Source organism: Antedon mediterranea, chromosome 5 (genome assembly GCF_964355755.1).
Source record: "Antedon mediterranea chromosome 5, ecAntMedi1.1, whole genome shotgun sequence".
NCBI classification, from domain to species: domain Eukaryota; kingdom Metazoa; phylum Echinodermata; class Crinoidea; order Comatulida; family Antedonidae; genus Antedon; species Antedon mediterranea.
This window is the reverse complement of record NC_092674.1, coordinates 1790627-1804265: the sequence shown is the minus strand read 5'-3', so window position 1 is coordinate 1804265 and position 13639 is coordinate 1790627. Positions and strand designations below refer to the sequence as shown.

The window sequence follows — 13639 nt, the reverse complement described above, 5'->3', positions numbered from 1 at the left end:
GTAATCGGTTTCCTGTAAAATCCGCATTTCTATAAGACAAATCGATGTAGTTCACAACAAAAGTGATATACGTCGACAGGAAACCAGGCTCAAGTATAAAAAATCCCGGTTGTTTTTACAGGAGTTTCCGAAGTAATGATCGATTCCATCTGTTTTGCTAATAGGCCTACAAAAAAAAAATACAAAAAAACACAAAACAACAAACTTAATTATATTAAATGTATATATTTAACTAAACAATTTAATATTTTTTACTTTAAATCCACGATCATTTTTTAATTATGATCATCGAGGCAAAAAGTTTAAATGTCGCAATTTCAAAAACAATCTCGTATCATGCAATAATTGGCTGATCGACAATCAACTTTCGCTTCATATGGGTAAGACCGAATGCATCCTGTTTGGTTCTAAACGTAGATTAAGCAAAGTAAACGAATTCTATATTGATTGCGACTATAAATGGATCAAAATCTATCAAATATCTAGGTATTGAGATTGACCAAAATGTATCAGGTGACGTCATTGCCCGCTCTGTTATAAACAAAGCAAACGGCAGACTGAAATTTCTGTACCGACAATCATCATTTCTTAATTCACATTGTCGCAAAATTCTTAGTTTTGCTTTAATCCAACCGATGTTCGATTATTCGGTTTGCTAACGACTCAAAACAAAATGGTTCGTTTTATAAAAAAGTTAGGTCCCCGATCTCATGTTGGTCAATATCAGCTAAACGACGTTGGTATGTTAAAAGTCCAAGACCGTGTCGAATTTCTTAGAGTCTGTCATGTTTTTAAAATATATCATCATTGTTGTCCACCTTATTTATGCAATCGTTTTATTAGAATTTCAGACAGTCATAATTACAATACTAGGGGATGCAATTTTAATTTTAGAATCCCAACTATCAAGCCAATGGCACATGTGACCTTTTTTTACAATGCTATTAAAGAATGGAATAATTTACCAATTAACATTAAGGAATCACAAACTGTTTGTTGTTTTAAAAGTAAACTTAAAAAGTATCTACAGGAACGTTCACTAGCTCTAGAAACTATTTAATTAGCGCTTCTTCTTTTTTCGATTGTCCTTTTTGCTGTTTTTTGTATTTTTTTTATGTAGCTTTGTTTGTCTTTTTTGCTGTTCTTTCAAAGGACCTCATTGGAAACAAGTCCGTAGAGGACTTTTATGAGTTATCCTTGGCATCCTTGTTTTATATTGGTATTTTTATATTTGCCAATTTTAATTGTATGTCTGTGATATTTTATGTACTGATGCCGAAATAAATCAAATCAAATCAAATCAATTTCGCTCAAAATGTGGAAACAAAAAATAATATTCACCGTTCATAAGTCAATCATATTTATTTGGAAATTAGGCTATACCTTTACATTGGTGGCATAATAAAAATTCTGTGTACAACCATAGAGATCTCTATGGTACAACAGTACAATTAATAATTAAATGTGATGATTGTAGGCCCTGGATGGATGGTTGTACAACCGTTAAGCTTCAATGGTTCCACACAAAACAAACATAGGCCTGTAACGCGAAATTTGGTCCGGGGCCAAAACTGGTCCGGTCGGATCGATTTTAACGTTGAAACAGCCGCTAAAACAGGTCCGGCTAGGCCAAAACTGGTCGGGCCTTTAAAATCGCTTATTTATCCTTAAAAAAGTCCAAATGGGTGAAGTAAACTAAGAAATTATCGAAACGGAGAGATTAAAAATGTGCAAGAATAAATCGGCGTTCTGTACATAATATAAAATTACTAGAGGGCGCTATTAGTTTTAAACGAACTGAACATGCAATAGAATATCCCAAAAGCCGATTAGAGTTTCTTTAATTAGTGTGTCGATAATTTCTTTTCGCTTGTACGGTAATATTTAGTATATTTACTTTAAGCATAGTTTACTTTAACCATTTGAACTGTTTGCAACAGCACAATTTAAAGAATAAATAAGCGATTTTAAAAGCCGGATCAGTTTTGGCCTAGCCAGACCTGTTTTAAATTTAGCGGCTGTTTCATTCAACGCCAAAAGCGATCCGACGTGACCGGACCAGTTTTGGTGCTTGATTACGACCAAAATCGATCCGGCCGGACCGATTTTGGCGTGACAGGCCAAGCTTTCCAGGCCTAATAAAATGGCGTCGTCAAACGATCCAAGCTCAATTAGTCGTTTTCGATGGCTTATCGTTTGTTTTGCGAACGGGATTACTAGTGAAGAATTGAAGGCGGCAAAATCACTCGTCAAAGACAGACTTGGGGCTAGAAATTATGAAGATATCAAGGATACGTTCGACTTTTTCGATAAGCTACAAGAAGGAAATCATTTCCACGATGGGGATACTCTCTTACTACGACACATCCTGTATGAGATTGGGCGGAATGATTTGATAGAAGAGCTTAATAAATATAACTCGGAATATGCCGTTATTGCTAGGCATTATCGGAAGCATCCTGCAGCTTCACAGGGTCCATTTATTGGTAGGAAAGATCGTCTTGAGCAATTGTTTTATCTCCTTGGAGAAAAACATGACGGCGATGGTGTGGCAACAATCTGCACCAGTGGACTTCCGGGTATGGGTAAAACTAGGCTAGCAAAGATAGAGAACCATGAGTTGCTGTTTGTTGACCTCCGGGAGCTGTCATCGACTGAGAGCATCTTTAATGCAGTTTTACATACGATGGGTGAAGATACAACTTTATTGGTTGATATTGATAATCTAATTTGGAAGTTGAAAAAATACAAACCAAAGAAAGCTGGTACGTAACTTATGGAATACCAACCCCCTGCACTCTCCCCCTCCCAATTTCTCCCATCCCTATATAACCAACGGTCAGTCTGTATTTCTGTTGTTAGTTTGTCTGGAAGATTGCAATACCAAAGAGTATTTGTTTCGTAATGTACTTTTATTGTAATTATGTTTTTTTTTCCATATAGGTGGAGCTGTACTTTTGTTTGACAACACCGATCGCCCTCTAAGAACACCAAAAGAAGGAGTAAAGGACGACGTGTACAATAACTTTGTTGAACTTATAGAAAGAATTATTGAATGTGGGAACACCTGTCTAAAGGTTTTGATCACAACCAGAATGGGGCTTCCTCGAAAACTTTGTGCACGTTATGAGAAATGTGTGGAGTCTATTTCTATAAAAGCAGATGAACTGGAGTACGATGATGCAAGAGACATCCTGCAGTATTACGCTGGTAGGACCGATATATCTGATGAAGAAGCACAAAAGCTTGTACACATTTGTGGCAAGTGTCCATTGGCGTTGAAAGTAACAGGTAGTCGTCTGCAAGACCACACTATTCCACCTAAAAAACTGATTAAGTATTTGGAGAATCGCTCAGATGATGTCACCCAACTGGGATTTTATGGAGATGTCAATTTAGAAACTTGCTTGAAGAACACAATTGACAGCTTACCAGACAACCAAAAGTTCTGCATGATTCGACTTGCTACTGTTCCTGGTACTTTTACAAGTCGAGCAGCTATGGCAATTCTTGGAATGAAGCGATCACAGCGAGTAGAAGTGAACCTCCAACTTTAGGATCTCAAATACAGAAACCTGATTGAAACATCGATAGATGACAATGAAGATTTTCACAAGTCTGATGTGCGTTATGGAATGCATCTGCTAATGCGACAATTCCTTCAGAAGATTGCCCAAATAGACAAATCTGTCACGAGTGAATACGAAATTGGAGAGCAAGAGTTTATTGGTTACTTTCTCCGGAAACTTAAGAAAATTGGACAACTGAGTGAGAAACGATACAAGAAAGCAATGAAACGAAAGAACGAAGATGCTGCTAATTTTCAAGAGCTTCTTAAACTTCTGCCAAAACAAAAGAGAGGTGTTGATACTGATGAATGGCGAGTAATATCGTCTACTGTGGAGTTGTTTTATTCAACCAAAGAAAGATTGAAGTTTTTCAAAGCTCAACGTAAACTTGAGTACGAAAGTCATAATTTTCTACAGTTTGTTGAAATGTCAGCTTATGAAGGATTGCAGATGTCCAGAATTAACTATCGATATGAAGAAATTCTACCATTGCTAGAAGCAGCTGAGCAAGAACTTCTGAAAACCAAGAAGCCAGAAGAAACCTCTAATCAAATGTCACTTACAACAAAGTTTTTCAGAGAGAAAGTCGAAAAATATTTTGCAGCAAAGCATGTCAATTCTCTCACTGATGCTGAAAAAGAAAAATTGAATTTGCTTTACCAACTCTGGGGCAATGTTTGTACCACATGTTTGAAAGATATTGACAAAGCTGTCGAGAGAATCAAGATTGCATATGATCTCTTGAAAGAACTGAAGCTGAAGAATACCAATACAGCTCGTTTCTACAGCACTATGGCAGATCTAATATTGAACAAATCTCGGCTTCAGCAAGGTAATGCTTTGGTTGAAAAGAGCAAAATAAAAGAAGCGCTAGGATTTTACCAGAAGGCATACGAATTAAGAAGGGATCTCACCCAATCAGAACATCACCCGGATATTCCAGTTTACCTTGCAAATATTGGTTCATGTCATTATCAGCTGGAAGAAGGAGAAAACGCTATTGAATATTACAGAAGGTCTTTGCGTGTGGAGGATGAAATGGTTATTGATAATGAGAAAGGTTATCTGAAGACTTTGCGAAATCTAGCACTCGCATTGAGAGATGTGGACAAGTAACTTTGCAATTTTTCTTTGGTTGAATTAAATACTTAATTAAGGGAACATCTTTGGGACCCAACAAAGTGTCACCTTTCAGTGGTGTCCCATGTAAGCATTGACAAACATACTGTCATTTGATTTACAGGAAAATGTCCCCAGAATATACTTTAATTCCTTATTAATTACATCAATACAAATTTGATAAAATTAACATCAAGAAAGTAAGCAACAAAGAAACAACATTGGAACTTTCAAAAACAATTAATTATGTCTCCTAAAAAGGTGGAGTTGACATAATTGATAATAAATAAAATAATATTAAAGTCACATTTATCCCAAAAGAGTGCATAAAACCACATCATATTTGTATTCTTTTTCTTCACAGATATGAAGATGCTATTGACTTTGGAGAAAGGTGTGCGAGTAGGCGTATGGAGTTGCTAGGCATTCATACAGACACAGCACGTACATACTACCTACTAGGTCTGTTCTACTATGAACGCGACCACAGAGGTGATATGCGGAGTGCAGAGGAGAATTTCAATGAGGCACTCAAGATTGAAGAGCAGCTGTGGAAACAGGGCAAGCCTCATTCAGTGGATTGGGAAAATTTAAAGAAAAGAATACAAATGGTTCTTGCAAGAACTGAACAAAAGATGAAGTATCCAGCATATAAACGACGTTTTGATGTATGTGAAGTTTTTGTCTTCTTAAATAATTAAATAAAATTATTATTTTTATTAGCACAATGAGATTGGTCTATTCAATTTGAAATCAAGTATAATTATAATTTATTTTAATTAACTGTTTTTGTTACTTTTGTGATATGCTTTTATATTTAGAATGCAGAGCGAAAATCAACACAGGAACCAAAAGAAACAGTTATTCTGTCAGATGATGACCCTGAAGTAGACTCTTCAGGTGAGTCTATCATTAGTAAATGAGCCATTTTATAAAATTGTGATTTTGTCAAAAGGGGTTTCACTAGCAGTCTCTTAATAAATACAGTATATCTCATCTTTTTGTATTTTGAGTAGTATTGTTTAGAGGCTGTGTACAAATTATTCTACTGCAGTTCTGTATTATTTTACTTCAGTGCTATGTTATTTTTGTTTCAATGTAAAAGTGTATAAGGCAATCAATATAGTGTGTATAATTATATTAAAAAAATCCTTGATAAATAATTGCAGGGTAAAGATTAAACAAAATTTTGTTAACTGAAGTAAAATAATTTTTACATGGTCCCGTTGGATAGTTTAAACTTTGGGTTAAGAGTTTCTTTGCCATTGACATACTTCATGAACTTTTGTTGTATTTGACAGATGATTTTGTAGATGAAGTAAAAGTGGAACAAATGGAAGAATCGAACCTAAAGAGCAAATGTCACGACAGTAATTCATCAGATTCCGATGAGGGCGACACAAGGTCTGTTGTATCCAAGTACAACTGTATTTCAAGCTTGGCTTTGTTTAAAGGACAAGGTATGTTTTCTTGTGTTAAATTTAATAATTTAAACAAATTAGTAAAAAATTCCCAAACACAGGAAATAGTGGTAACATAATTATTTGTTTGTAATTTTAAAAACCTACTTTTCTATCTCTTTCCCTTTTTTTTGCACAGGAGACAAATTCAATAAACCAAAAACAGCAAGAAAAGAAAATCTACATTCATAAACTAGTTTAACTAAACGCTGTTTCCTTGTGTAAATCAACCATGAGGTGATTGTCTTAGTCATGATTGGAACCCAGGATCACAGACAGACAGGTTAACCAGTATGATGCAGCATTATTAGATAAATGGCTCAATATCAGCATTATCATTTAAGGCCTAAACAAATTGTAATGTTGCCCACCCAATCAATTGAAAAACAGGGTCGATCAATTAAAAAAAAAATTTGATTTTGTGTTAAAGACTATTAATTTATATTGGTAGCCGAATCTGATAAAAAAAAAATTAGGGCGCTATGGATAATTTAAAAATTGAAAATTAAATTGCCAGTCTCATCAGATTTAATACATCTTGATTTTATCTTTTACGCACATTTTAACTTTTTTTTAGATATTCAAAAGTGTATGATATAAGAGGTAACTAATTTGATACCATATTGGTAACATTTGCAATATGAGTACCTTTGTGAAAGCTCACCGATTAGTAAATAATATATTTTTAACAGCAGGAATTTGCCAGCACTGATCATCATATTAATTTAAATAACCAAATTGTAATAACACATTCCTAAGAACTGGTTCATTGTGAAAATGTTTAATTCAAATTTGTTATAATGTTATTATGATCGGTATTAATAATTGTCGTCGTTATCAATAATATTCATATTTGTCGATGTCAACATTTTCATATATTTTTAAATTTTCATATTAATTCTTAGCTTTCAGTGTCACTGTGTTTGCACTATTATCGCCAAAGTAACATAATGTATCGTTGATATTCATACACAGTATGTATTAGACATTCCCCAATCCTTACCAAAGAAGAATGCTTAAATAGCCTTCTCTAACCATTCGCTAGGCATTCGAATGCTAATTTACAGGTGATTTTTAGAATTTAGGCATTCATGGTTAAAACCACTTAATCGGAATGCTAAGAAAAGTTTCCAAGCATTCTTTAGGAATGCTTACAAGAGTCAATAAGCATTCAGAAGCTATCCTGAATGGTAGTGCGAATGCTAAGTTCATTGGTAGCATTCAGGGAGATATTTTGAATGGTAGTGTGAATGCTAAGAACATTGGTAGCATTCAAGGATATACAGTATTTTGAATGGTAGTGTGAATGCTAAGATCATTGGTAGCATTCAGGAAGAGATTTTGAATGGTAAACAGGGAAATAATTGAGTGCTCAACCAATCAGATCAATCCTCACCAACTGCCAAAAAACAACAACCAATTCAAATTCAAGAGACCAATGGCTAGAGAAAGGCTGAGTTGAGTGAGTGAGTGAGGAGGCCTACAGTAGACTGCAGCCTTACTTCTTTTTACAGCTTACCTGCTGGCAACCCTAACACAGATTTTGCTGATATAAAAGGTATTGTAGCTAGTAGCTATACCTGTTCTTTTATCATTCTGTATTTGGCTACTAACTAGCTAGGACTAATAATAGGAGGAGTAGGCCACACACAGCCTACTACTAAGTTGAGTTCAGCAGAGAGGGACCATTGAGGCTAGGCTACAGTAGATAGCGAGTGGTTTGGAATTCAGTAACATTTGCAATATGAGTACCTTTGTGAAAGCTCACCGATTAGTAAATAATATATTTTTAACAGCAGGAATTTGCCAGCACTGATCATCAGACTGCAGCCTTACTTCTTTTTACAGCTTACCTGCTGGCAACCCTAACACAGATTTTGCTGATATAAAAGGTATTGTAGCTAGTAGCTATACCTGTTCTTTTATCATTCTGTATTTGGCTACTAACTAGCTAGGACTAATAATAGGAGGAGTAGGCCACACACAGCCTACTACTAAGTTGAGTTCAGCAGAGAGGGACCATTGAGGCTAGGCTACAGTAGATAGCGAGTGGTTTGGAATTCAGTGGTAGTACCTATAAATTGGATCCCCTAAGTCACTCCCTGGTTATATTGTGTAGCTAGGCCGAGGCTAGTTATAGTATACTCTAGCTATAACCACATTTATCACTGATTAAGAGAAGGGCTACCCGGCTAACTAAACTATATATAAAAGCACTTTTAAATAAAAGCAGTTTTCAATTTCTTTTATTATAAACCATGGGATGGTGGAGGCATTTTTTATGCCATGGCAGATTATTTCCTAATTCCAACATTTGAAATGAATACAAACAGTAACTGTACAGTAACACACAACATTACATTACTGGCAATGATGAAACAAGCTATAGACAACTAGGATGTGATTTTTATCACTGGTGCTGCAATAACAACCTGAAACTAAACATAAAGAAAACAAAAGAAATGCAAATTGATTTTAGGAAAATTAAAGAACCCTTAGAACCTCTGATTATAAATGAAAATGAGATTGAAGTAGTAAATGAGTACAAATATCTGGGTTGTATAATTGACAATAAGCTAAATTGGATAAATAATGTAAATAAAGCCACATGCAAAGCCAACCAAAGGATGTTTATTTTAAGAAAAATGAAGTACCTACAAATTGACAAAACTATACTTAAATTGTTTTATAACTCTGTAATTCTCAGTGTAATACTTTTTTGTAATGTTTGTTTTTATGGTAATACAATGCAAAAAGATAAAATTAAACTTAATCGAATAGGAAATAGAGCAATTAGACTAGTAGGAGAGCACTTACCTGATTTTGAATCCTTGTATAAAGAAAATGTGTTAAAAAAAGTAAAAAGTATCATTGATGATGAAACACATCCTCTTCACAAACAATTTGCTCTCATGAATTCTGGCATAAGACTACGTGCACTTAATACCAAAACAAAACGGTTTAGGTGCTCGTTTGTACCTAATGCTATACACTTATATAACTCCAGAGTACAAAGGTAAAATGTAACCGATAATTTTTATCTAATTTTAACAATTTTTAGCCTCTTAACTTTTTGTGTGTGTTTTTGTAAATTGTATTTTATATTTTTGTATTTTGCCAGTTTTCAAATCACATTTCTGTTTTTTTTAAATGGACAATAAAGTATATATGACTATGACTATGACTAACAAGTATTTATTTTAAAGGGTAAATATTAAATAAATTCCTTTTTATTCAACCTGAATGATACTATATAATAGTCCTCCTTCAGACTAGAGAAGTGCATAATTCAGTTTTATCTGCTATATACTGACTGTACATAGAGGAACAGGTCTCCTTTGCAAATCACTGTCTTGATTTTTGTTATCTTTCAGACTGATTCTCGGAGAAGAATGCCAAAGTAGAAGCGAGTTGTTGAACAACAAATAAAAAATAGATTCAGTATTCAGTATTCATTGATTATCCAGAAAAATAAAACAATAATACAAAAAGCAGAAATAACATAAAACAAAAACAAGCATAGAAAAATATACATGAAAAATAATTTTAATCGTTAATTATTAGAACAATATCAGTATTAATTTAACAGTGAAGTATATTTGATTAACAACAAATAAAATCTTCAAAATATATTTAGGAACCATGGCGGTACGGTAACTTTTATATTTTCTAGGCCCCCAACAAAGTATGATCGCCACGAACCACGCACTTCAAAGCGTGACAAGAAAGCGCTAGGCCCCCTAAACATTCCATCGCGTGGTGAATTGCCGCATCTCCCATTGTCGCTATGGCGTGACGTAGCTCAAGTCGGACTTGCGCGAAGAAAATAATGTAATTTGTATAGGCCTACAGTTGTAAATAAAGATGATTTTCATTATTATAACTTATACCAATGTATATTTAATTAAGCTAATATAAGAACTTTGATGAAGGGGCATTCTTGCATGATATTTCCCATTCTCAGAAATTACAAAATATTCACAATATTAATAACGTTGACAATGCATGGGGTACGTTTAAAAATTGCTTTCTAAATTTAAGTAATAAACATGGGCCTATAAAAAATTCAAGAATAAAAAATAGATTCTCTCCCTGGATAACTCCTGAAATTATAAAGTTAATGTACAAAAGAGATTATACTAAAAGCAAAGTAAATGTTAATAATCCAGGATTAAAAACTGAGTATAGAAGACTTAGAAATCTGGTTAACACTAACATTAAGAAAGCAAAGTATAACTATTTTAATAATGTAAATATAAAATATAAAAATAATCCAAAAAAAATGTGGAACGAGCTAAATAAACTAACTGGTAAAACGAAATCTAACAAACTATTGATTGCGAACATTTTAATGAATACTTTACCAACATAGGAGTTAAGATGGCGCAGTCATTTGACGATACGCTGCCAAGTTGGAATAATCCACCTAGTGAATATTCCTTTAATTTTATAAATGTTGATGTAAATACCATTAAAAGGAAGCTTTATAATTTGCCAGAAAAAAATTTAGATGTTCTTGATTTTGATAGTAAATTGTTAAGGTTAGCAGCTCCGTACATTGCTTATCCATTGTGTCATATTGTGAATCTCTCTCTCATGTCTGGTCTTGTCCCAGCTGATTGGAAAGTAGCAAGGACAACTCCTATATATAAAGGAAAGGGTAGTAAAGACAGTATGAGCAACTACAGACCAATATCTGTCGTTGCTCATATCGCAAAGATTATAGAGAGAGTGGTTCAGGAACAAATCATTTCTTTTCTTAGTTTGTTTGATTTGATTAACATTGATCAATTTGCCTTTTTGAAAAACCATTCTACTGTAACATGCTTGCACAGAGTAGTTGATGATTGGTTAGAAAGTTTTAATGACTCAGAGGTCGTCGGCGCTTGTTTCTTAGATATATCCAAGTGCTTTGACACGATAGATCACTCAATTTTGTTATTTAAGCTTTACAAATATGGTTTCCATGAAAATGTTGTTTACTGGTTTAGTAATTACTTAAAAAACAGAAAACAGTTTGTATACTGTAACAATAACAAATCTACACTTAAAGAAATCAATATTGGTGTTCCACAAGGAAGTGTCCTGGGACCCATCTTGTTTCTCATTTTCATAAATGATATTTCGCAGTCTATAGTAAATGGAACTTGCAGCGTTTTTGCTGATGATGTTGTGGTTTACACCTCAGGTGATACTGCTAAGATAGTAAATGATTCATTACAAATAATTATTGATAACATTGGTAAATGGTATGATGACAACCACCTCTCTATAAATACTGAAAAAACAAAGGTTATGTTACTAAGAAACAATCATACAGCTGACAGTAATGATTTAAATATACAAATTGGAACCAGTAAATTAGAACAAGTTGATAGTATAAGGTATCTGGGAGTCGTAATCGATGAAATGTTAACTTGGAAACAAAATACTCAATGTATTAGTAAAAATATTGGATATAAAATAACAATGCTAGGTAAAATGGCTAGTAGTTTAAGTAAACCGTTACTTGAAACTCTATATATAAGTACAATTCAGCCTTGTAGTGATTATGCTATAACAGTCTGGGGAAATACGACAGAGTTAAACAAAAATATTTTAAAGCGACATCAAAAAAGAGCTGCTCGAATTGTAACTAACAACTTCGATTATATTAATGTAAGGGGTGACAACATCATCCAGAACCTATCGTGGCAAACTCTTGAAGAGAAACGAGATTTCTCCCTAGCATGTCTAATGTATAAATGTGTTTACGGCCTTGCACCAATTAGATTAGTAAATGAAATTGAATTGATTCGCGATATTCACACCCACTTAACACGTGGAGTAGAAAATTTGAATGTAACAATACCTAAATACTCCCTTAGTAAAATGAATTCGTCCTTTAAAGTTGCAGGCGCAAAAATATGGAACAATTTACCAATTAATATTAAATCGGCACCAACAATTACGTCCTTTAAGGCTAGATACAAATCTCATTTCTTTTCATAAAAAACTGACATGTATTATATTTAATTAAGTTTCTCTTTTGTATATTTTGATTAAGACAGGACCACAATGTAAAACAGATACACTGTTATCTGATTGTTTTATCCTGTATAAATATATTATTTATTATTATTATAAATATAGATATTTCATTCTTCAATATCTGGCCAATATAACAACTCAATGACTGTTAAGTTTTTTATAAACATCGTTTAAAAACCATTTAGTCGACCATTTAGCCTGCCCTCTCCAGGACTAAAAAAATCGATCAAAATCCGTCTCGATTTAGTCGAGGTTGGCCTGATTTTAGTCGGTGATTTAGTTGATGTTCGGTTTATGAATTAAAATGACGTCATTTTTTTAGTTTTAGCTCGAACTACGACTAAAGTCCGGTTTAAGAATACGGACGTAGGTCCCAACACGGAACCTTGGGGTACCCCCGATAATACATCTTTCCAATCTGAAAGTGATGTTATAAGGCAAAAGGCCAAGTTTATCAGCATGAGAAACCATGTGCTTTCCAATAAAGCGCTCAAGCATTTTCCCGACCACTGACGTCAGGGAGATGGGGCGATAGTTTACAACATTGTCACTAGGGCCTGATTTATGTATTGGTACTACATGGGCTACTTTCCAGTCAGCTGGGACTTTACCGGTTTTAATTGAGATATTAAATATCTCAGTCAAAACACCATGAAATGATTGTGTAAGATGACAGTTTAAGCATTTTAGGGGAGATACCGTCAGGCCCTGGGGATTTATTCCCATCTAAAGAAGTAATCAGACTTTTAACATCTGCTTCATTGATCAGCAGATCAGAAAGAGGAGGATCGACCAATGAAGCTATCATCTGGTTATCATTGGGTACAGGTTTAGAAAAGTTACTATGAAAAAATGTATTAAATTTATTAGCAATTACACTAGGATCATCTGTTGTGATGTTATCAATCTTAAAACTTGTTGAAAGCATTTATGTCGTTTAGCTTTAACGAACGCCCAAACAGGTTTTTGGTCTTTTGAGTTTGTTGCTAGTTGTTTTACATATTCATAGTAACTCTTTTTACACATATATTTTACATTATTTCTAATTACCTTATACCTGTCCCATAGATTAACATTTTCTGGTTTTGCTTTAGCCTTTTTATAGGCTCTTTTCTTTTTTCGACTTAACCTGACAACCTCTTGGGATATACACGGAGGTCTTTTTTTAACACTACCTTTGCCTTTAGGTACGATCTTTATGCTTTTACTGCTACTTACATTTAATTTTATGTAGGCTTATTATTTTGTATTATGGTACTTGGGCCAGTGGCCTACTGTTGAATAATGTATAGTTAACCTGTTGATCAGCTTATTGCTAATGTCGGTAACTTGATCATACATTACAAGAATGTAAGGTCGTTAATTTCCAGAAAGCCAACAATTACAGAATAAAGTATAAGGTCAACGTTATTAACTTGTACAAGTAAATCTAAAGATAAAAGCTGTTTATGGGATGTTCTA

The 13639-nt window shown here is 33.9% G+C and overlaps 2 protein-coding genes across 2 annotated transcripts; both read left to right on the top strand.

Moving 5' to 3' along the window:
• The first annotated feature begins 2137 nt into the window (after window positions 1-2137).
• LOC140048969 (uncharacterized) lies at window positions 2138-3557 on the top strand. The gene is made up of 2 exons (XM_072093773.1): window positions 2138-2765; window positions 2944-3557. Exons 1-2 carry the CDS (start codon window positions 2144-2146, stop codon window positions 3555-3557), a joined length of 1236 nt encoding a protein of 411 aa, XP_071949874.1. The 5' UTR covers window positions 2138-2143.
• LOC140048968 (uncharacterized) lies at window positions 3543-6899 on the top strand. Its single transcript, XM_072093772.1, has 5 exons — window positions 3543-4681; window positions 5053-5356; window positions 5510-5588; window positions 5990-6148; window positions 6288-6899. The coding sequence occupies exons 1-5, from the start codon at window positions 3636-3638 to the stop codon at window positions 6338-6340; spliced, it is 1641 nt and encodes a 546-aa protein (XP_071949873.1). The 5' UTR covers window positions 3543-3635; the 3' UTR covers window positions 6341-6899.
• The last annotated feature ends 6740 nt before the right edge of the window (window positions 6900-13639 follow it).

Bases quoted from the DNA above. Each gene is read 5' to 3' on its own strand.
- LOC140048968 (XM_072093772.1), top strand. From the start codon at position 3,636: ATGCATCTGCTAATGCGACAATTCCTTCAGAAGATTGCCCAAATAGAC. The intron at 5,357-5,509 runs GTATGTGAAGTT...TTTTATATTTAG, and splicing joins CATATAAACGACGTTTTGAT to AATGCAGAGCGAAAATCAAC. The intron at 6,149-6,287 runs GTATGTTTTCTT...TTTTTTGCACAG, and splicing joins GGCTTTGTTTAAAGGACAAG to GAGACAAATTCAATAAACCA.
- LOC140048969 (XM_072093773.1), top strand. From the start codon at position 2,144: ATGGCGTCGTCAAACGATCCAAGCTCAATTAGTCGTTTTCGATGGCTT. The intron at 2,766-2,943 runs GTACGTAACTTA...TTTTCCATATAG, and splicing joins ATACAAACCAAAGAAAGCTG to GTGGAGCTGTACTTTTGTTT.